General features: G+C 41.7%; 2 protein-coding genes across 7 annotated transcripts in view; one reads left to right on the forward strand and one right to left on the reverse strand.

Annotated features, from left to right (window-relative positions):
- The window catches only part of LOC117954883 (oxysterol-binding protein-related protein 1-like), a 19,498-nt gene extending 6,191 nt beyond the window's left edge, over window positions 1-13,307 (forward strand). For 3 of the 4 annotated variants that reach the window (XM_034888982.1, XM_034888986.1, XM_034888983.1), the window contains 14 exons: window positions 5,016-5,184; window positions 6,711-6,897; window positions 8,993-9,068; window positions 9,578-9,712; window positions 9,950-10,047; window positions 10,180-10,362; window positions 10,437-10,544; window positions 10,824-10,913; window positions 11,127-11,253; window positions 11,344-11,460; window positions 11,611-11,734; window positions 11,834-11,924; window positions 12,037-12,057; window positions 12,942-13,307. In XM_034888982.1, coding sequence (XP_034744873.1) covers window positions 5,016-5,184; window positions 6,711-6,897; window positions 8,993-9,068; window positions 9,578-9,712; window positions 9,950-10,047; window positions 10,180-10,362; window positions 10,437-10,544; window positions 10,824-10,913; window positions 11,127-11,253; window positions 11,344-11,460; window positions 11,611-11,734; window positions 11,834-11,924; window positions 12,037-12,057; window positions 12,942-13,044 — 1,629 coding nt within the window. In that variant the 3' untranslated portion in view covers window positions 13,045-13,307. The remainder of the gene's footprint in view (window positions 1-5,015; window positions 5,185-6,710; window positions 6,898-8,992; window positions 9,069-9,577; window positions 9,713-9,949; window positions 10,048-10,179; window positions 10,363-10,436; window positions 10,545-10,823; window positions 10,914-11,126; window positions 11,254-11,343; window positions 11,461-11,610; window positions 11,735-11,833; window positions 11,925-12,036; window positions 12,058-12,941) is intronic. The other variant, XM_034888985.1, reaches the window with a different exon arrangement.
- A 1,462-nt stretch (window positions 13,308-14,769) lies between these two features.
- Window positions 14,770-23,347, reverse strand: LOC117954884 (tetratricopeptide repeat protein 39C-like). Of its 3 annotated transcripts, XM_034888987.1 has the most exons (14): window positions 22,927-23,347; window positions 21,620-21,668; window positions 20,482-20,610; window positions 20,197-20,311; window positions 19,614-20,013; window positions 18,901-19,069; window positions 18,688-18,781; window positions 18,497-18,604; window positions 18,294-18,403; window positions 18,083-18,206; window positions 17,875-17,972; window positions 17,668-17,772; window positions 17,410-17,448; window positions 14,770-15,501 (listed from the first exon to the last, which is right to left on the reverse strand). In XM_034888987.1, exons 1-14 carry the CDS (start codon window positions 23,070-23,072, stop codon window positions 15,409-15,411), a joined length of 1,779 nt encoding a protein of 592 aa, XP_034744878.1. In that variant the 5' UTR covers window positions 23,073-23,347; the 3' UTR covers window positions 14,770-15,408. The 3 variants fall into 3 exon arrangements, with proteins under 3 accessions (XP_034744878.1, XP_034744880.1, XP_034744879.1); XM_034888989.1 differs by lacking the exons at window positions 20,197-20,311; window positions 20,482-20,610; window positions 21,620-21,668; window positions 22,927-23,347 and having other exon boundaries at window positions 19,642-19,867; XM_034888988.1 differs by lacking the exons at window positions 20,197-20,311; window positions 20,482-20,610; window positions 21,620-21,668; window positions 22,927-23,347 and having other exon boundaries at window positions 19,606-19,857.
- Window positions 23,348-23,358: the final 11 nt, after the last annotated feature.

A 23,358-nucleotide genomic window follows, 5' to 3' on the forward strand; every position in this document is an offset into this window, starting at 1 on the left:
TGCCATTGCCCTAATCCATGTGCTGCGCTCCTATTGGCTGGGTAAAGTATATGAATTATTACATAATCCTCACGCCCCTCCCCTTTACATTATCTCCTTCTTACCAGTCAGGTTTGAAGTTTGTGTGTGGCCAATGTCCACCTGTCCAAGTGCTGTGCCCTTGGGTTGGGGGGGGGGGGAGATATCAATGGAACAGTGCGGTAATTACTGGCATGTCTTTAGGAAGGACACAGGCAAGATCCGCTTTTATGCTTAGGTCTGCATTCAGCTTGCAGATCAGAGTAGACACACACACACACACACACACACACAGACGCCCTTGGACTTGGATTCACACACTCCCTCTCAAAGGAAAGGCTGTGCTTTGAGCGAGAGAAGTGAAGCGCGTGCATATTCACAGGCTCAGATGGAGAGGCATGCATTCACCCTCACACAGTACAAATCAACGCTTGCAGGCTGACTTCCACATGCCACAGCATCAGATCAAAGGCGAAAGAGGAGACAGTGAAGACATTCTCATCCAGTATCTGCACAGGTACAAACCAAGCAGTTGCTCTTCTTTTATCTGTCTGTGTTTGCAAAGGGCTGGTCCCTGATGACTTACTGTTGTGTAAAGTGGTTGGAGATCGGCATAGATTAGATTTTATCTGATGTTTTTTGTGGATTGCTAATTTAAGGATTGATCTGAAGCGTTTGCGAAAGCTACTCATCAGTATGCGGAAAGTCATTCTTCTTCAATTTAATGATCTCAATTCAGAGTGTTAAATTGAGCATGTTTTAGGTGGTACTGAGTGGTGCACTGCTCATTGAATCCTTTTGCAGTGATCATCAAGATGTAATGAATTCTGTCAGAGTGAGAGGGATATATTAAATTAAATTGAGGACTTGTGTGTGTGTGTGTGGTGGCCCAATGGTTCCGTGTGGCGTTTGTATGGTCTCCCCATGGTTGCGTTGGTTTCCTCTGGGTGCTCCAGTTTCCCCCATCATCAAAAACATAGTTCCCCAGTCAGTGCCCTTGGTCAAGGCAATGGCTCAGATCTGGAGTTGGTCCCGGGGCGCTGTAAATGGCTGCCCATTGCTCCCTTTAGGGATGGGTTAAATGCAGAGAATGGTTTTTGCTACATGTATGAGTATGTGACAATAAAGTACCTTGTGTGTGTGTGAGAAACCCATTAGCCAAGAGGAATTAGAAGTGTGTTGAAGATAACTTTAGGGAATTAATTTTCCTCCATCATATTAAAACTTGTTTCTTGAAGTTAACACCGTGATGTGTGCATTACCAAACCACATCATCTTAGTATAAATTGGACCCGCTGCTTTCCTGTCACAACAAATAACCCGGCGTCGTTGTGATAGGGACACAGAACATTTATTATCCTCACCCAAGAAGCATTGCAAGTGTCATAACAGTGGACACTTAATGAGAGAACAAAATATCTCAACAAGCACCTTAACATCCATTAGTCTTATGCTAAACCGGTTCTACTACATGTACTAACTGGATTATATTTTCAACACTGCTGAGATTGGCTGTATTGGGTAGTGCTAAATCTAATCCTACGTTCTCATTGTCCTGGAACAGATGCCTCTGTAGCAGTACGTACCATAAAGTAGTCACACGCGTTTGTATTATTTGTTTTGATGTCCGGGCAGATGTAAAATAAAGAAGCATGATTAACAGCAATTGAAGTTTTACCCTTCAATAGAGGAAATTCAATTTTATTTATAGTATCAATTCATAACAAGTTATCTTGAGATACTTTACAGATAGAGTATGTCTAGACCACACTCTATGATTTGCTAGGACCCAACAGTTCTAGTAGTTCCCTCCAGAGCAAGCAACAGTACGACAGTGACGTGGAAAAACTCCTGGGACAGACCCAGGCTCTTGGTAGGCGGTGTCTGACGGGCAGGTTGCGGTTGAAATGAATATTGGCAATAATAGTCACAGTAAAAGATAATAGAACAGTGACTAAACATAGTAGTTTTTAGTAGTTCATGGCATAGCAGGATGTAACAGGGCATTGCATGACGTGTAGCAGGACAACAGCTGCAACCATGAATTTGGAGCCTCCCTGATCCAAGAAAACGTGCTCGGGGAAAAAGAACATAAGGACTTCAGGGAATGACTTCCCAGAGCTAGGTTAGTAAAATACATTTCTTGGACCTGGATGCACACAAATGGAAAGATAAAGGTATATGTGGTCTGACCCTTTCAGCAGCAGCTGCAGAAATGAAGGATGCTAGATAGAGTGCTACATTTATACAGGGCATGCAAGGCACCGTATGATTGGTGACTGCACTGCATTTAAAGTGGAGAGTTCTGTGCTGCAAACCTTCCTACACACACAACCCAGATGTATAAGCCCAACCTTTTCTTTGTTTCTCAGGCAGCAGGCTTCCACGCCTGTCAAGAAAACAAATGGCAGCTTACAACATGAAACCACTTAGTGGTGACACGCAGATAAGCATATTCGTCAGTTTGTATTACTGTGAAGGCAGGAGAAGGGCAGCAGTGTTATCTCTGCAGTCATTCATAACTTTTTTTTTTAGCAACAGTCTGTAAGAAAGCAGATTACCCTTCAAACCCTTGGGGATTGGAGAGAGTACAAAGTACAGTTTGACCTTTTAAATCAACCATCGCCACGTAGGTGTCTGTCTGACCTACTGACTGTCATCTCTCAGCCAGGAGAGACTTCCTGCTTAATGTTTGTGTTGGTCCATGCACTGACTTCCTTCTTTTTTGGGTAATGCGAGATCTGGATAAGTGAGAAATTCTTTTCAATTAGTATTGCATCTTTCTGCTGCAACAGTACTCTCATCATGCACAAATCAAATATTTGTTCAGTAGCTTAGCTCCCAGCCATCATATAGTCATGTACAGTTTGATAATTAGATATTACAGCGTACTGTATGGAGCAATAATATCTATCCTTCTGAGAGTCCCTCCCACCTCAATAGAGAAAGCAAACTTCTAGAACAAAGTGGAAGCTCTACCCTTTAGGATGTTGGCCAAGGAGAAGCTTCCCTCCCAGGCTCCAGCAACCGCTACTGCACACACAGCCTCAGCAGGGCTTAAAATAGCGCTGTTTGTGCTCAGGAGAGAGGATGCTGTGAGAGCAAAAAAACTGGCTGGGATAGTTACACAACAAAGTGTTTTGTTTCTGGATGGGCTCTTAAGCCAAGTGCCTGGGACAGGGATGACAGGCAAGTAACAGCAAGAACATTTACTTTAGACCATACATTTAAAAAGAGGCTTGAATTAATTGGGCCCATGCAATGACATTCTTTTTGGCACATTTACATTTACATATATGTGAAATGTGCCTCTTTTGCCAGTGTGATTTAGTGTGATTTGGCTGTTATTCATTGGAAGCATGTTGGAGGTCCTAGTTTGGAAAAGTGTTTAGAACAGTAAGATATTGCTGCATTCCACTGTAGGTGCCAAGCAGCTTCTCATGCGCTTCTGTCAGTGACAGCAACCATGAAGTCCTTCTGTATGTACACCAGGATACAAGTCTCTATAGAAAAGTGCTCATAAAAAAAAAAAAACTGTCATCAAAGTGTGACTGTGGGTTATGGTTCCATCAGATGTGTATGTATTTGAGGAAATGGAGTGATATAGCAAGGTCGTGAACGCATCAGTTCGGATAAACCCAATGTAGTTTGAATTGTTCGGACCAGAGGTGTTTTATGCTCTCTGTTGCAGAGTGAGGTTCTGCATATTGTTGCAGAACATCATTCTCAGTCATTCTCACCTTCCTGTATTGTTTGTATAATAACTTTTTGCTGAGTCAAGTCTAGTGCACAAAAGAAATACGGTTTACGTAATTTATTTTCAGTAATTAATTATTTGCATAATAAACCCTTAGTTGATATCAGGGTGCTCAGATCAACTATGCGTGGATTAGACATGAACAAAATATATATCCACAGGCCGGATCGACGGGCAAGAAAAAAAAATCAATCAGCAAATTGGGGAATATATATCACTCTGTGTTTTCTCTGCCTCATCCATCATGTGGGGCTGATCTCCACCACACAAGACTCTGAAACAGTTGATGATCCAGCTTCCTGGAATAATGTTGGAGCGGCAGTCACACAAGGCTATAACCTATATACTGTGCATTTATTTATGAAAATGTTATGATTTTAAAAAGTTGATTCAAAATGAGCACTATATATTATAACTTTTGTTTTTCATTTTTGGTACTTTTAATGGGAATCAATGATCATGGATATCTCGGAGTAGAATTTCATAGAAATAATCGTTTTGACCTTGTTGGATCACGTAGAATCTCCATAGGGGGGGAAACGGTGTCCCCATGGTGGTCCTGTGTGATTTACAAGCTCCTGTTTCTCTTCACTGCCTTCCTCAAGGTGACTGTGGGAGTGTTTTTTAAACTGGAGGCTTTGCTCAATTTTAATGAGCATTATTACCGTTGTTTTCAGTGCACTTATTTTGCTTTGTGAATGCTTTTTTGTCTCCTTATAATACTTTTTAAAAAAATTATATTAAAAAATGTAACATTTTAAAGGGAAATTTATGAACTCAATACATTTCTAAGAAAATTGTGTTGCTATTGCTATTATCTTCTATGTAACTTTTGTCAAGGGTCCTGTCTTCTGTTTAGCTAGTAAAGAAAGAACAGCAGGGTTAGACAATAGGAAATACTGATCTGGTCTGTCCCCCAGTGGCCTGGCTCAGGTTGCCCTTAATAGACACTTAATCCTGGGCTACAGAGCTCTGAGACTAGGGTGTTTGGTTCCGACTGGAGGGAACCAGATATGTGGGAAGGGTTAGAACAATGACCTGCCATCAGAACCACAAAGACACACACACTGTGGCAGCTACAGAAGCAGATCAATACCTTCAAATCAATCAATCCAGTCAATCACATTTTTGCCAGATTTTCCATACTGTCTATACTCTACACATTTGGATCAACATAAAGTATGGTATGCATAGTCCCCTGATTTACTTTTGTGTGTCTGTGTTGGTCCTGTGTTTGCAGGTGTGGAGCCTGAAGTTGGAGCAGGAGGTGGAGAAGAACAAAGCTCTGACAGAGGCTCTTCACACATTGGCAACTGAGCACCACCAACTCAAGCAGTCCCTGTGTAAGAGCAGGAGGCCGTCTACTCTCAGTACCCTCACTGAAGATGACTTCTATGATGCTGTATCAGGTCAGCAGCCTCTTGGACAGCTAGTGAAGTAATCAAGAAGTTAATATCTTACAGCACAGTCTTGGCCTCTGTACAGCGTCTCGGCCGGGTCAGAAATTTCAAAAATTAAGTCTCAAGCATCTCAATTTTCTTTCCTGGTAAATTTCTTCTTTTACTAACGATGCACTTTAAACTAACATTGAGCATATGCATTGTTCTCTGAGCTGCTAATTTCTTTCATTGCAGAGCTTCTGTAAGGAAGGTAACAAATGGAGTTTTGGATCTCTAGTAGAGCTTTACGCAGTTTGGCAGTAAAGCGCAAAGAACCTGGGCAGGGAAGAAGAGTGGAAGCTTGCACACACAGATGTTTGGCCAGATGTAAACCATGCATAATTTTAGACATAAAAAATGGGTGGGTGGGTTGTTACACCCAATAGCCTAGTTTCCACCCAGCATGTCAGAACGTTGCACATCATAACCGTTATTTTTGCGTATCCATTGTCAAATGTTGAGAATGGTACCAATAGAACCGTTCATTTCAGTCCTGTTTTTTTTTTCATTACCCCTCTGTTAATATCGGTAAGAACCTGCCTTCATTTAATAGTAGCGTCTGTGGTGGTAATGCAAAACCGATGTAGTGTTTAGGTACATGTGGGTACAGGTTATCTATGGTTAAGTACTATACTTAAAGTGTTTGATGGAAACACGGCTAGTGATATTTCTTTAGCACTTTATCTTTCTGTGAGATTTTCCAGATAACGCTGCCAATATCCCCTTCCCTGTGTAATGAGATAGTGATTAGGCTGACACCCGATGTATGTTTACCATGGACAGTATTTGCATCAGCAACATGTCTGCAGTAAAAAGGGAGGAGTTTGCTTCTTTGTATACCCAAGCCTGGCCATGGTGACTATTTACACTAGACTTCCTTTTATAACATGTGCACTACGGACCAATATTTCTCAGGAATCATTGCATTATTCATAGATAGCCCTGAGTTATATACTAGCCATAGACAAACTGCCTGTAGACTCCAGACTGTGCTCAGCATGTACAGTACATGAAGATGTTCACATGCTGAGGTGAGTGTGTAAACACTGCATACAGACATGAAGTTGTTGTCTGAAACAGAAATTTCTGTCATTGTTCAGTATGCAAGCACATGTTCTTACACTAAGCACTAATAAGTTAGACTAGCATTTACAGATCTCCATCATAGTGTAGACAGACTATTCTCATCTCCCATTGTATATGTGACAGTACCTATAATGTCACTGATAGGGGAGGAGTAGCATCTAGCAAACACAGAGCAAAAAATGTTTGAGGAAGTGAAGCCTCTGTGTGGCCTCTCATTGGAACACAATCCTCAGGTGGGGTTTAGGTGGCAGCAGGGAGGGGGACGTTGGAGAGGAACTCGAGCACTGCTTATTCGCAGACAGTGTGCTGTTCAGGCTGCAGCTTTTTCAGCCGGCCATTCAAACCTGGATGTACGTTGGTGTGCGGTGTTTGGCATGACCTGGCATCTGCCCCCTGTCATCATCCCACAGAGTCAGAGCTCTCGGTGAGCGGCTTCCTGTCTGTGGCCAGTCAATCTTGTGAAGAGGACGAGGGCCGAGACAACCCCCTTCTCAGCAGTCTCCGCCATCCCAGCGCAATCAGGGGACCTACCGGAATGTCAGGGGAGGGTAACCATGGCAACCAACCCTCTCAGTACAACGGAGTCGAGAAGCACAGGTGGGACATGCTACAGTGATGATGTCATGCTTGTTTACTGGCTTAAATGATGCAAAGGTACGAGTGGAAATATCATGGTATGTTAATACCAGCCATAGTGAGGGCTCAAGAGACAACCTATTCACTGTTTATTATGTAGCAGGATTAGTAGTATACAACTTTATATTGCTTATAAGCAGAGTTGGTGTGATGGCATACCACCTTCCCACTCTAGTCTGTTTTTATAGATGGGTGTTTGTGTTTTAGCAGATAATAGCCGGTTTTTAGTTTTTCCTAACGTATCAAACTCTCCACGTGAAAAATTAACCCTAGTACTTGGTTAAGTTTTTTTTTTTTTTTTTTTTTTTTTTTCGTGTAGATTTCCCAATCTTTTATTTTGGTGGATGCTGATTCTGGCTTGGCCTCGCTTCCTTAATCCAACAAGTGAGCCATGAATAATTCAGCATGTTCTGGCTCAGCATAGGAGTTGGAGGAAAGGGGACTGGCTGGCTAGCTCTGTGTGCATATGCGTAGGCTTGTGTGTGTGTCTGTTTGTGCATGCATGTGTTAGGCTGTGTGTGTTGTGCATTAAAGATTTAGAAGGTGTCTGTTTATTTGGAAATAATCTTGTCATTCAAAGATACGTCTGTCGCTGGTTGCCTGTAGATGGGACTAAGTCTAGTTGTTCAACATGTGTCTTACTCTACAATTCTATAAGAATCAGCTTAACATAAAGTCAAAATGTAATAATAATTTGAAGACTGAAAAGCTCAACCGTAGACATTGTTGGCTGCTTGAAGTATTGATTAGGAATGTTGACGTGTAGATCCATATTCTTAGCTAAATGGCTTAACAAATTGGAGCATCTAATCTAAATAAGTAAAACCTACAGGTCCCGTGAATCTTTAGACATGTAAAAGGCCTGTTGTAGACACCATTTACTTTAGGAAAACCCTCTTATGTTTCAGGGTTTTTTGAAGTTTAGTGAAAAAAGTCCTCTATGTATCCAATACATTTTAGGGCAAAGTCTGGTGAAACACAAACTAGGCCAGAAGTATAGTCTGCCATGCATCACTGTGCTGCTCCACAGATGGATCATCACCCCCCCCCCCCCCTTCTACCTCTGTTTATTTAGCTGAAGTAATGGCTTTTATTTGTGTAGTTGCTTCAGCACTCAATTTTAAACAAGGACACCATCTGCCTCCATTAAGCATACCTGTAACACAGTCCTCATTGCAGATGGTTAGGTTCAAAGCTTTGCCTTCTTGCCGTTGTTTTCTAGTGTGAAGTTCTGCACAGCACCACACCACTCTCCTCGGGACAAAATGCACAATTACATGTATGTGTTAGTGAACTCATTTGTAGAGATACTGGCACTCATGAAGACACAGGTGTTTGAAACTGGATATTTCATTTGAATAAGGAAGACTAGCAACATGTTTGCCCTGATGTAGCAGTGTTGTAGTTTTTGTGTGTGTTTCAGTTTGTCTGAGATTCTTTTCTTACCTGTAAAACGGTCCTCACTGCAGATGTTGGCGAGGCTGGAAGAGAAACTCAGTCAACACAGCAGATTTAGTCAAGCAGCAAAGGCTAAGAGGGGGGGTAGGAAAGCAGCTGTCTGTGTGTAATGTAAGACAGAGAAAGCTCAATCACAATTTAATCTAAAGGGTGTGCAAATATACTTGTCTTAAAGCCAAGTTTGATATACAAAAGACCAATTAATTGGATTTTTATAACCATTTAGTCTTGTAAAACACACCCATGCAGTTGTACGTCCATTCATGTGTATTGCATGAGGCTCGACCAGACCAGCTGAAAGCTCATTACAGGTGTCAAATTACTTTGTACCTAAATGGTGGTTCAAGCTGTGTTGTCTGTGTTGTGCAGCTTTTATATATAGTATGAGCGAAATACCAATGTTTTTAATGTGTGGTTTTGTGCTAAGGGCCACGTTGGAGAAGTAAATCATTTTGAGTGTGGAGTAGACCATGTGACATGCCCCCAGGCATCAGTGTTCGCCTGCTATGAATTGACAAAATGACACAAAATAAACAATCTGATTTCCGATTTAATAAAGTGTAGTGCTTCTCCCACTCTTTATACCACTGTCTTACAGAACATCTCTACCGACTCCTATGTTCTCCAGGAATGACGTCAGCATCTGGAGTATCTTAAAAAAATGCATTGGCATGGTGAGAACCGACTATTCTCCTCAGGCAGATTTATTACCCTTTATTTGTTGTGCTCCAATTTACTGTTTGGAGGAAATGAATGCTGGCTTGAAAAATTATCGTGTTTCTTTTTTTAGTAGGCTTGCTGAATAAAGAAAGTAAAAATGACCTAGATAAAAGTTAGTTAATTAAGATAAATTAGTTTTTGTACTTCCACTGAAATTATGACTTTAGAAATATAGCCATTAGTATCAGTGTCTTGAGTCCTAAGGGAGCACAGCCCTAACCCAGCCTCTGCCTGGATTTAATTACATTTAATAATGTCTATTAATGTTTTATTCCCCAATTAAATGTGGCTAATGATTCAGGCATATGCAATTCAGAGGGCAGACCGATGCACAGACACGCATGGGGTGCAGATAGTACAGTCATGTGGTTGTTGAATTAAATATGTCAATTATGCACACAATCCTCTGCCCGTGCTCTGTTTTCTCACAGTTTCTTTTATCTTCTCCCAATTTCATTTTCAGGAGTTGTCAAAGATTGCCATGCCTGTAATATTTAATGAGCCTCTGAGTTTCCTCCAGCGCTTATCAGAATACATGGCGCACACCTACCTCATCCACCAGGCCAACGCCACAACCGACTCTGTCGAGAGGATGAAGGTACCACAATGCAAAATTTCAATTACTTAAATAAAAACAAAGGAGTCTTATAGTGATTTGTCGTTTGTTGCTTCTCATACATTTCACAATATCTAAATTAAAATTCAAATAGTAGTGACTTTCTAGCCTTTCATAAATAACTCAAGACTCAATAATTGTAGTAAAATGTCTTATAAAATTTATCAAAAATTGAATTGGTTACCTGTAATTTGGTTATAATACTTCAATGGTCTGTAGTGCGTAGCAGCATTTGCTGTGTCAGCTGTAGCATCGCAGTGGGAGAGGACTGGGAAACCCTTCAACCCACTACTGGGGGAGACCTATGAGCTCATCAGGTAAAACTATGGACTTCTCAGTGCTTTGTATGCACCAATATGTTTCATGAGCACACCTGTACGCAACGTAATTTATTGAAATAAAGATGTATACCATAATGCAATACTAAACATGTCCCTGTTCTCCATCAGAGACGATTTGGGCTTTAGGTGGGTGTCAGAGCAAGTAAGCCATCACCCTCCGGTCAGTGCCTTTCACGCTGAGGGCCTCAATGAGGATTTTGTCTTCCATGGCTCCATATACCCCAAACTCAAATTTTGGGGAAAGAGCATAGAGGCTGAGCCCAAGGGACTCATCACACTGGAGCTGCCCAAGTGAGTGCACTTTAATTCTTTTATGTCTTCTCATGTTACCTTTGTTTTTACCTTTCGCTTCCATGTCTCTGCAGATATAACGAAGCATACACCTGGACAAACCCCACCTGTTGTGTCCATAACATCATTGTTGGTCAGCTTTGGATTGAGCAATACGGCAGCGTGGAAGTGATCAATCACAAGTAATAGAAATTCCCTTCTCTTTGTGTCCCGCTCTGTCTTGTTTGTCTGCAAATGCATTCTCGTCTGGTTCATTTGCATGCTCGACTCGGGACTCTTTGTTTCTGCGCTCTGCAGTGGGGGCTTGATCTACTTTCAGATTCAGCGTATTGATCGTGGGAGCAGAACTGGGACAGTTGCTATTAGAATAGAAGAGCAGGATAATTAATGTTTGAATGCCTCAACTCACAGAAGGAGAATAGTGAAAGGGAATTGGTAAACAGCCTGTCATTCTGTGGCAGGACCGGAGAGAGATGCAGCATGATGTTCAAGCCCTGTGGCCTCTTTGGAAAAGAGCTCCATATAGTGGAGGGATACATCCTTGATAAAAGGTATCATCTTCATTTAATTAGCAATGATTTCATTATTCATCTGATGTTTAATATTGCCTGTAACTAATTTGTCATGCTGTGTGTATGGAAAACATTAAAACGATTGAACAGTGTTACTCATCAGTATTGTCAGAATAATAACGCTCAGGGATAATGTATCAAAAATCGAAGGCATCTAAAGCGATGTTTTATTTGTTTATTGTATGTTTGCAGCAAAAAGAAGCTCTGTGCTATTTATGGCAAATGGACTGAATGCCTCTACACAGTAGACCCCGCTACCTTTGAGGCCCACAAAAAGACTGACAAAAAGAATTCAGATGAGAAGAAGGGAAATAAACAGGTATTACGTTTTACTGCTTTTAAAGTCAGCTGTGTTCCGCACCCATTTGGTTGAAGTTAAACCTGTGTGCTTGCGTTTCTGTGGCCCCAGAGCAGTGTGGATGAGGAGCCAGAAGAAATGCCTCCACCCGATGCTGAGACGGCCCAGGTCATCCCCGGCAGCGAGCTCATCTGGAAGATAACGCCACGACCAGACAACTCAGCCAAGGTACAAGAAGACGGAAGTGGTGGAAGGAGAACAGTTTGTACGTTTGGAAATAGAAAAATCAGGCACAATAGTTTAAGACGAGGTATTGTTATTGTGTTGCTTTTTTGTCGTCTGTGGCAGTTTGTGGTAATTGAATTCTGTCTCTGGCAGTTCTATGCATTCTCTACATTCGCCATGCACCTAAATGAACAGGAGAAGAGCATGGAGGGAGTTATTCCCCCAACAGACAGTCGCCTCAGACCTGACATCCGCGCCATGGAGAATGGAGATATAGGTACGGTGGATGACCTTGATTTGAGTCCCTTTATCCCGCACCATCTTAAATTACCATCTGTGGTGGTAGTAACGTTTCTATATCCATGCCTTTCGATAGATTTGGCAAGTGCAGAGAAGAAGAGACTGGAGGAAAAACAAAGAATGGCCCGTAAAAATCGCACCAAATCAACAGAGGAATGGAAAACAAGGTCAGTTAGTGATAATATGATGTCCTGTCATTGCCCCATTGCTAATGTCTTGTTACTAATTTCCTCCCTATTGTCTTGTTTTCAACTTCCCCATTTTATTATAACTGAGAAGGAATGCGTCACTTGGCCCAAGGTTAGGTTCAAAGCTTTGCCTTCTTGCTGTTGTTTTCTAGTGTGAAGTTCTGCACAGCACCACACCACTCTCCTCAGGTCAAAATGCACAATTACAAGTGTGTGTTAGTGAACTCATTTGTAGAGATAATGGCACTCATGAAGACAAAGGTGTTTGACACTGGATATTTCATTTGAATAAGGAAGACTAGCAACATGTTTGCCCTGATGTAGCAGTGTTGTAGTTTTTGTGTGTGTTTCAGTTTGTCTGAGATTCTTTTCTTACCTGTAAAACGGTCCTCTGCAGATGTTGGCGAGGCTGGAAGATAAACTCAGTCAACACAGCAGATTTAGTCAAGCAGCAAAGGCTAAGAGGGGGGGTAGGAAAGCAGCTGTCTGTGTGTAATGTAAGACAGAGAAAGCTCAATCACAATTTAATCTAAAGGGTGTGCAAATATACTTGTCTTAAAGCCAAGCTTGATAAACTAAAAGACCAATTTTTTTCAGGCTTGACCAGACCAGCTCAAAGCTGTGTCGTCTGCTCTGCAGCTTTTATATAGTATCAGCCAAATACTAATGGTTTTTAATGTGTGGTTTTGTGCTTAGGCCCACATTGAAGAAGTAAATCATGTTCAGCACCACACCACACCACCCTCTTCAGGACAAAATGCACAATTACAACCGTGTTAGTGAACTACAGAGTAGAGATACTGGCACTCACGAAGACACAGCTGTTTGACACTTGATATATTTCATTTGAACAAGGAAGACTAGCAACATTTTTGCCGTGATGTAGTGCTTTTTGTGCGCATTTCTGTTTGTCTGTGATTCTTTTCTAATCTCTCTGTTATCACCAAGTGTTGTACTCCATGCTATTAAATAGATGTTCTCATTGTTAAACTGCAGGTGGTTTCAGCAAGGACCCAACCCTTACAACAAAGCTCAGGACTGGCTCTACTCGAAAGGCTACTGGGACAGAAACTACACTCACCTGCCTGAGATCTACTAAGAAGTACAAATACACACAAATACCATACACATGGATATCTACTTTAACCACCTTTTGGATGTTATCTGCTGTACTGGGGTGAGTGCAAGGGCTCCCTAGCACATGCAAAAAAGGTCATGGAGTTGGTACAGAATGGCAGGTAGGGTTAAGAAAATCTACTTAAAATGTCTTTTAAAGAAGTCAAAAGGCACTCAAACACTGAATAAACACCAAAGGCGTAAATTCTTTAATAGATATGTGTGAACAATGAAGCACAAAAACTCTTTTGCTTATTTATTGTGGTTGTTGACGACTTAGGTATGGTATAGGCATGTTTTGAAAATACTAGAATGGCTTTTACACACAGAGTATATCTTAGAGAGTTTAAACATCTACCTTGGTTTTGTTGTTGGTAGTTTGTCCATAATTTCTGCTGGCTGTGGAAACATTTTACTCCTTCAGTGCAGAGAAACACTAGGCAACACCTCGACATACAGCTACAAGGGAGTGTACAATGCATCCTGAGTTTAGTTAACTCTTGGCACTGATTCTACTTGTGCATGCATACTATAATGCAGTGAAAGGTATTCAAATAAACTACTTGGGAACATTTCCCTTTGTTTTCACTTAGCAGTACAAATAATGGTGCATAACATTAGTGTTTAACTGTTCAAAATCTGCTTGTTTGCAGAGTCTGCATCAGTGGATTGTAAATCTGTGTCTGGCTGTTTCCCTGCATCCCTGTTTCTCTGCAAAGATGATGGCAAGTAAAATGTTACAGATAAAGTTACTAGGTCAGCACTCCAATTTAATATAATGTAAAATGTTACCACATCCGACAAGAATTGTGGCCAGTACCACAACAATAAATCTTTTACAACAAAATAAATGTTAAATATATAGCATTAGCCCTAAACTATGTACTGTATAGTTGGTGTATAGAGCCTAACAGCGTTGCACATAAGTCTACCTGACTCTGTGGACACAGGCACTTTTTTTCTAACCATACTGAAGCAGGGACACTGGCTCTGCACTTAGAGATGTTGAAGTAAAATTATCTATGTTTCTGAAATATTAAAAATTCCAGCTATTACAATAAATGCATGTGCATCACTATAACTATGCAATCCCTTACCTCCTTCACAACCGAGCACTGAATATTCCTTTTCTCATGTGCAGGTTTTTTTTTTTCTGTTTATCATTTGGGTATCAAACTGAATTTCTATTGTTAAATAAAATCTTAACGTTGATTGAACTTTCTTGGTTTTGTGTGATTTGCTCTTATTTTAAATAAAACATGTCTGCATTAGATGGATTAAGGTGATACAAGATGAGGCGGTGAACCCCACAACCTTGGTGTACCATGGGCCATGTCCTACTTAGTAACCATCATAAAATTGGCCATGGCCTACCTATTGTAGTGATTACAAATATGCAGACAGTTTTATTTCACAATTCATCAATGGATCCATAAGCAATCAGAAAAATCCAGGTTGAAAATTCCTGGCAGTAAATCGTACCCATAAAGAAAGTTGTTTTAATTCACCTCTTTTATGTCATTGTGGGTAGACTAACGTCACAATTATAAATGCAAATTATATCCCCCTGCTGCTCATGTGTGATATTAAGATTGATGGAACAATTAGTTTCAGCAGTGTTATTTGTTAGCCGTTAATAATTTGTTGTTGCACAATGCAGTATGTGAAATAATCACGTACACCTAATCAAGTGCAGAGGATACATTTTATTTTACAATATACCTTTTAGTATCTTAAAACAAACCATAAAAATTAGAACCAGCTCACAGCCAAGAGTAGCACTGTGCATCAAGGCTCATCTATTAAAAACTGTGTTCAAGACATATTTACACTGATAAAAACAATTCTGCTTAAACAAAGGGGCTACATTTATGAAGATTCAGTTTAATACTCATTCCTATGGATTAGCAAAGCTTTTACATCACAAATCTCAAAGTCAGCAACCAACACAGAGTTGGCTGAGTCATTCATTTTAACTGCTTTGTCAGTAAATACTGCATGTGCCATTACTGTAGTTGACCTGACTTCCCTCAAAACCAAAGAAAGATTTGACCCTGATGCTTTTTAAAATGTATTTTTTCTGATTTGACTGCCATTTAGTTTTATGAACCCTTAAACTATACAATGCCAATTTATTTTAAAGTACCGTAACATTAAGTAACTAAAGTAAAACACATTTGTAACTGTTCTCCCATAAAACACCTACTGTACTATATATATATATTGCACATATTTAAAATGATTCATTGGCTCAGAATATGAAAATTAAAAAAAACAGTGTAACATTGGTGACTCCAATGGTATTGTGGCTTAAAGACATTTATTCCAGTTGTTTGAGGTGCAGATATCAAGGCTGGGCTGCAGAAGCCATCGTGGAGGCGAGAGCTGAATGAATGCGAACGTGGAGCCTGTTCTCGAAGTCATAGCCAGCATAGTCCTCCTGCATTGTCCATGAAGAAAAATAATTAATGAATAAAATAAAAGTATTTTGTAAGTGCTTTGCCCTTTAACAAGCTTTGCAGACTGCACACTCTGACTGAACAATGCACTGGCTACCCAATCGTGTGGCAGCATATCAATTAAATAAGCAGAGAGCCCACTGCTCGGCTCGTCCTGTCAGACATTGCTGCATCTGCTCAGGCATGCAGAGTGGGCTGTGACGGCAACAGCAGAGAGGGAGATCTTTGCTACGTTAAAGTCAGCTGCCCATCCACTAGTCTATATCTACGACATTCCACTTCCGGGACTGGTCTGTTGCCTCTGGAAATTCCGCCAGATGTCCTTAATCTTACGCTTTCTTTGTGTTGGAATTTTAAACTCCAAATCCATTTAAGGACTATAGTTAACTGCTCCTCAGATCTCTGCAGGGTATATCCACACAGCTAGCTAGACTGTGAGTCATTGTGATTTTTCTGTTGCACGGCTAAAAACTATTATTTTTGAATGTACACACGGTCTACTAAAACAAGTTCCTTTCCGAGGCTATTTTGCAGCGGCACCGTGGCTCTGTCTGGGGCCTACCGCCTATGACGGATTTAGATTGGTTTAAAGAAATGCCAATAAACCAGAGCATGTTTTGCTCCCATCCCGTAATGCTGTGTGGACTAGCCAGACCCCCCTCTGCGGGGCTGTGGGGGAAGTTCTGGCAAAGTGAGACTACCCGTCCACTAGCAAAGCCAATCCTGTTGCATTAAACATCTCCAACGCTAGTCAGGTGGGAGAGGCTGCACCCAGCGCAACACAGGCAATGCAGACACCATTTACTGCATTGTGTAGACACAAACTTATGTAGACTTTTGAAACTGCCTGCACCACATCCGTTTTGTTACAATTGTTCGTTCTTACTTTTTTAAGATGTTCAGACACCCGATATTCTGTCTTAGTCAGCTCAGTATGGCCGGGCTGTGGCCTGATTTGCTGTGTCATAATTTAATGCTGTTGGAGTGAGTTCTCCCTCTCCCGGAGGGCGTAAAATATCCCTGGTTCCCCCCACATGGGGCAGCATGACAGGGGAAGTCCAATTAACAGGCTGTTCCATCCAGACATAGTGGCAGGGACCTGGCGTAGCTTCAGCCACCCACTCTCTTTCTGTCCAAGGGAAACATGAATGTTGCATGTGCTTGTCCCTGCAAATGAGCACCGCACCTTGTGAAGGCAGATGTGTTTGCACATTCTCAGGACTGCTGAACACATTTCCTTCTCAGGGGGGATTCTTTTTTTGGTCCTCATAATCTGTTGTCAGACCACACAAACCCAGTCTACATGCATGGCCTATCGAGCTTGTTGGCTGCTATTTGTTTTGCTACTAAGTTTACAGATTTATTTCTTTATGTTTAAGATTATTTTTTGGGGGCTTTTCTGCCTTTAATGGACAGGACAACTATGTGAGAAATGGGGGGAGAGAGGGGGACGACATGCAGGAAAATGTCACAGGTTGGACTGGAACCCTAAGCCTCTAAGCATATGTGCGCCTGCTCTACCAACTGAGCCAACCCGGCCACACGCGGCTCCTTAATTATATATGCTATTATCTGATGAGGCAGCAAGGTATCAATCTATCAAAGTACCCACATCCTAAAAACTTTTACCGGGCCTTGTTCCAAAACTTTGACTGAGGGCGGAAATACACAAAACAAAGCCCAACCACTACAGAAATGAAAAAGGCAATGTTGTAATCTCAGAGATTTTGGCTAGGCTTTGTTAGGGGTAAACTAATAATTAGGCCTGGAAAATTAGTGATAACTTGCTACCACCTACTTAAAGTTTATGAACAATTAAGCAAATAAAAACCAGTACAAACATTTAAGAAGAAAGCAAAAAAGTCATGCAATAGAGAAACCAACGGTACCTTAGCCTGAACCATCAGCATTCTGCCCTTCCCTGCAGACTGGGAGACAAAAAAAGACAAAATGTGCAATTCTTCCACCTTCTTAGAAGAGGGAAACAGTCTCTCTCTCTCTCTCTCTCTCTCTCTCTCTCTCTCTCTCTCTCTCTCTCTCTCTCTCTCTCTCTCTCTCTCTCTCTCTCTCTCTCTCTCTCTCTCTCTCTCTCTCTCTCTCTCTCTCTCTCTCTCTCTCTCTCTCTCTCTCTCTCTCTCTCTACCTACCTCTGGGGTGTTCAGCAGCACGCAGCCCAGTTCATAGCAGGAATAGGGCTGCACATAAGAATTGCTCAGACGTCCAACCTCATCCCTTGCAGCCAGACTGAAAAACTGGGGGGGGGGGGGAATCAGTTACGCTTGTTATGCACTCTAGATAAGTTATAGCTATTATCACCACATCCTATACCTTGCGTAATCATACATTAAGAGTACCTGAATGGCATCGTTGTTATTATGAAGACATCTTTTTATGGCACCAAGAAGCAGGTTTTTCAGGCCAGCACACGAGGCATCGTCAATCCCCAGCAGGACTAGAACAAGACAAATATAATGAAGCTACGCCCCATGACGCAACAACAAACGAGGCTGCAATACAACGCGGAAACTAGTGTGATGATTTAAACATGTTCTAATTGATTACCTTGTGTCATTGTCTGAAGGTTGGTGGTGGAGCAGTTGGGCAGAGCTTTCCACAGATAAAGAATCTCAATCACAGACAGGATGCAGAGTTCTTTGGACAGACTTGTGGTCTTAAGCTTCTCAGCCTGATCAAATGTGTGCATACACACTTATTTTAACTGTATTTTTGCACCAAGGATTTGCAATAGAAAATCAGCCGGATGCATACTCACCCTCTTCATGGAGAACGACTCGATCTGATTGTTCTTGCGTTTGAAAAGTCTTTCAACATCCTTGAAAACTGTGACAGCTCCGTCCAGATCACCTGTGGCTCCTTGGCACGCTACACAACAAAATGTGATATGGGTTAGGACCAAATACCAAACTCACAAGAAATGCCCTTTAAGCCTTATTTGTTTGTTTGTACGGTTACCACCTCCAGTTAAGTAGGCGTAGTAGCACTGGGACCAGCGAGACTCGGTCTTCAGTCGCTCAAAGGCCCTGTAGGCTTCTTTGTAGTTCAGTTCGATCATGCTGCACCAACCTAAAATATTCAACAAATTTAGAAAGTATGATGCAGACTAGCGCCGAGCAAGGCCAGTTGAATTCTGAGAGAGAAAATAGTACCTATTTCATATAAACACACGTGCTGGATCTCCCTCTGGTCAGAGGCCAGATCTAAGGCATCCCGGAAGGACTTCAAGGCTGTACTGATCTGGCACTAGAAAGGGGAACTTAGTGGTGTGAGTTACAGCCTCAGACAATATTGAGCTTTCCCCAAGTCAGGAGGATAGGCCACATAGCAGTCTCTAGCAAGGTTTATTCTGAACATGTATTCACCTCGAGGCGTTGGACTCTGCCTTTGAAAAAAGTGAAGAGGGAGGAGTTTGGATAGATGGCCTCCCTTTGTTGAAGAATGGATTTGGCTTCCATCAGGCCTGCCTGTGTGTCTGTGCCATCCAGAGCAAAGAAGGGCTGCACTACTGTGTGGTACCACAGGAGGGCCAGGCTGGGAGGGAAGCACAGAGGCTGGAATGACTGGGTGACATCTGGTTTGAAATTTCAAATTAGAAGAGGTTTTTTTTTCCTCTTACATTTTAGATTTAACTTACTATACATACACACACTGTAAATAAAGTGAGATTAACCATATTTAACAAATATAGCCCCCCCAAAAAAGCTATTACAGCAAGCGTAGTGTTACCAGTATTGGTAATACATTCTAGGAATAAGAAAATAAGAAATAATTAAGAATGGTTTATTATGAAGGAATGTTTTGGCAACATACGCTGCAGGGTCTGGCATCAGTTATAAAAGCTGCTTACAGGAGGTTTTTTTCATGTTTCTGTGTTTTATTGATTTGTTAAATGTTCGGTCAATCCAGTAATTTTTGCTGATGGCGTGATTTGTGGTAGCCACCATCATGAGACAGTATTTTTCAATAAAGATGACATCTTTTTTTCTTTATTCTAGAAATGATGCTGAATGACTTAGATCACTTTTAAGTTACAGCCAGAATACAGATACACAAGTGTACTCACTCACATACTCACGTAGCTAAGGGGGCCTTCATGTCCTTACTTTCACTGGCGTATGTGAGTGCTGACAGGCCTTGAAGGCGGTTGCCAGGGAAGCCCAGCAGGTTGACAATCTTCAGGAGGTGCGGCGGCACCATGGAGATACAGAGGTGGAAGAGGCCGTAACCAAAGCTGACCGACCCTTTTAGCCGATCCAGAGCTTCTGGGCTGATGCCGGCCAGTCCCAGGGATGGGCTCGGCCCGGGGGAAGACGAGAGGCTGTGGTCAGACGTGTCAGAGGACAGAGATGGAGGCGGCTTTGCTCGCTGTTCAGAGGCCTTTCTTCTGCTGCTCTCCTGCAGGTGTGTGATGTCGCTGTAACATTTGTTGTACATCTTCCAGGCTTTACGTAGGATCCAGCCTCCTTTGATGTATGCTGTCAGTAGATTGAAACTGAGGTCAGAGAAACATGCTATGCCTTGCAGAGGACTAGTATTTCAAAAATATATAGTATATGCATCTGGTAATATTACAAACTACAAAGTTCATTTTTTTCCATTTCACATTGACAAATGTGTAGCGTTCATAGCTAACAAACAAGGACTAAAGGTGCCCTTACATGACAGCTCTTGTTTGATGAAAGACAACACTGCAAGGTAAACCTGGCAGTCTGCAATGATGATCTGCCTCTGGAGTCGGTCCACTACAGCAACCCCCGACCTCTGAGAGTCCATCTGCCCACACAGACACCTCACACTAGACTGACGTAACAGGCAAGCTAACAAACCGCAAACCTGGACATTATGGTCCAGCATAAAATCCTCATTTTCAAGAATTAATATTTGTTCTATACATATCAAACGGTATATATTCAATTCCATTAAGTGTTGAAGAGGTTACTCACATTCCTCTTGATCTTGTTTTTAATGGTCTCAATAACACCGGCGTTTTCACTCTCACACAGTCTCTCTGTAGCTTTGAGGTCCTCAAAGGCCAACTGCATTTTCTCCTCCTCAAACGTCATCATGGCATTCTACAAAAGGTTTGTCGGACTGTTAGCACTACTGTGCCAATAAGTAAACAGAGAAGTGCACTACAGTCAAGACACACAGCTAGCTAGTAGTAGCCTTGTACGTTGTTATGGAAGCATTGGATTAGAAACATGGGGATGCCGTGTGCGTTCAGAAATTGTAAAACTAAACCACCAGACTCCTGATGTTCTGTCCCTGTTCACTTCGACATCTCCAGCGGGTGCTGTCTCTACAGACGCTCTCTCTCTTTCTGCCTTTTTAGCATCCATCTCTATTAGTTCTTGGTCTGTGTAGTCCAGCTCATACAGGTATGATTTGTTGGATAACACACATTCCTCCTCTTCAAAGTCAGAAACACTGGCGTGGCTTTCAAACATGGCCATAGTTCTAAATGTTGTTGATTCCTTCGTGCAATGTACTTTCTGCTTCTCTTCCAATGAGTGACACCGGCAGGTAAATAAACTTGCGTGATTGTCATGTGAACCAGCTTTCTTTCTCGGTTGCCTAGGTAATATCACACTATCATTGACTTGCACTAGCCTAGCACCAGCGAACTACAACTGGAAGAACTGGATGAAAAGTGTTGAAAACTGTCTCCACTGATTAAAAAACAAACAAAATGCTGAACCAACCCTGTAAGTTATTATGTCCCTAAATTCATCAGTTTATTAAGTAGTTATAATTATTCTGGAAGCACAGGCTCCAACTTTTCTGCTAGCTTGCATCATAATCTCTGAATATGCTTTTTACTTGTTTAGATGGGAGGGCTGCACTTCCAATTCATTTTTGACAACATCTTCCTTTTGTTCTATGGAGTTTCAATCCACTTTTAAGTTTAGTCAGTCACATCTCTAGTTTTGTGCCAGAAAAAGAAAGTCAGGCTTTGTGCCTGGCAGAAAGACAAGGGAAGTTCCTTGAACGTCATCATGAAACAGAAGTGGTTTTAAAAGTGGAATTAAAATATAAAAAAACAATAAGAGTGCTGCAAAAAGATGTTGCTTCTCAACTCACCAGAAAACTTACAAAACTGGCACCAAAACTCATCAAAGGACTATGGTTCCTGGAACAGAGGATAGAGAAGAGATAATGGACATGTCAGTGAGAGACCTGCTGTGTGAGAAGGGAACGGATCTAGAGGCCATTAAAGTGCATGGTGGGGGGGAACCGGTTTCATGCATCAAGCACTGGTTTGGTTCGTTGTTAAGACATGGACAAGTTGAGGCACAATATATCAGTCAAACAAAAGCAACTTGATTTAATAAGGGTGTGGAATGTATTACTGACCCCGTAACAGAGTCAGGGGAACATTATCGGGAAACTGGTTAATACAGGCAGTCACAAGCTCATCTTCAGTTGCTGTGTTATTTCTCTTTCACTTCCCTCCCTTTTTTCTAATGCAATCAAAACAGGATGGCATATAGTGCTAAGTGCAATTAGTGGAAGAGGTGACATTTAAGCCTTCACCAGGGGTCAGGACCCATAGGGTTTTGCCCTTCTGTGGCAACAACATTTAAGTTGAAAGTAAACATTTCCTAGAGATAATCAGCCCTTATAATAACAGCATGGTATGATTGCATATATAAAAAATCATGCAACCACCAAGTGTACTACGGTTTGTGTGCGGTGACTCCTTTTAAAAAGCAAAGTATTGTCTACCTGTAACCCATCACATGTTCTTTATTTGAATAGGACTATTTATTTATTATTTAACATTGCATAGATGACTACATTTCAGCCTTCCTATACTGTAACATGTCCCATATTTACCTTTAATTCCTTGGTCAACTTGGTTTTTCAACTATCCAAACAATTGATGCATGGATAGTGATAATAAACTAGCTGGGCCAAGGTGAGATGTTTAACATAACCCTGTTAAAAGTAACTGGAAGCAAGCTACTGGCGTAACAGGACTGTATACCTGTTAAGTATGTGTTTTTTTTAACATTTGTATAATTACAAGTGTAAAAAGCCTTATTAGACTGTTTGAGCTTCACATGACACACTCTGGGTGTGGATTTTTGCCCAGGGTATTTACGAGGTTTACCCTGCTTGTGACCTGATCATATGGTGCTACAGTAGATGTTGGGGTTTTGTTTTACAAGCCAAGCAAAGACAGAAGCCAGTGCTGAAGATAATAAAAGTGGTGATGGCTTCTAATTAAAGCTGGTTGACCGCCAGTGGTAGCCTACTTTGAACACAATAGCTAAAGTTGTAATAACATATAAAAAACCCCTAGAGCATATTTAATTATCCATCCTTCAAACGTCAAAATAGACAGTAAAACAGTAAGCTTGGCTCTAAAATAGACAGTACCACACCTGTATAATCTGAAGAGCTCGTCGCTCTCCTTGAATCCATTGTTGAGGAGCATATTGATGCCTTTCAGTGCCAGCTCTGCATCGTTGATACCTTCCGTCTTGTCATCGTCCACGCTTCCCGGGGCTGGTTCTCTCAGCTGCGCCATTGATATATCCAACACCGGAGGCAAGGAGCTGAACGCGGCCGGGGCCGGGGAAGAGGAAGCAGGGAGGTACGTGCCTCGTATCAGTATCTCCTTAGTTTACTGACACAATAGTCTCAGCCAGTGGCGCAGTTTTTAGCAAACGCAATAACCTTCATATTTTTACATGAGGAGACTGACAAGCGAACAAATTCAAATAACTAACCGCTAACTACATGCGCACGAGCTAGCCGTTGACCCAGCGGTTGTGTCGCTGTTCCGTATTCTGCCGCCCGGCCGGTGGTTCGTG

The sequence above is a fragment of the Etheostoma cragini genome, chromosome 12 (genome assembly GCF_013103735.1).
Source record: "Etheostoma cragini isolate CJK2018 chromosome 12, CSU_Ecrag_1.0, whole genome shotgun sequence".
NCBI lineage: Eukaryota > Metazoa > Chordata > Actinopteri > Perciformes > Percidae > Etheostoma > Etheostoma cragini.

Coding starts and splice junctions, on each gene's coding strand:
- LOC117954884 (XM_034888987.1), bottom strand. CDS start 23,072: ATGGCGCAGCTGAGAGAACCAGCCCCGGGAAGCGTGGACGATGACAAG. Junction 20,312..20,481: donor AAAACAAGATCAAGAGGAAT/GTGAGTAACCTC, acceptor CTGTGTGGGCAG/ATGGACTCTCAGAGGTCGGG. Junction 15,502..17,409: donor TGCTGATGGTTCAGGCTAAG/GTACCGTTGGTT, acceptor TGGACAATGCAG/GAGGACTATGCTGGCTATGA.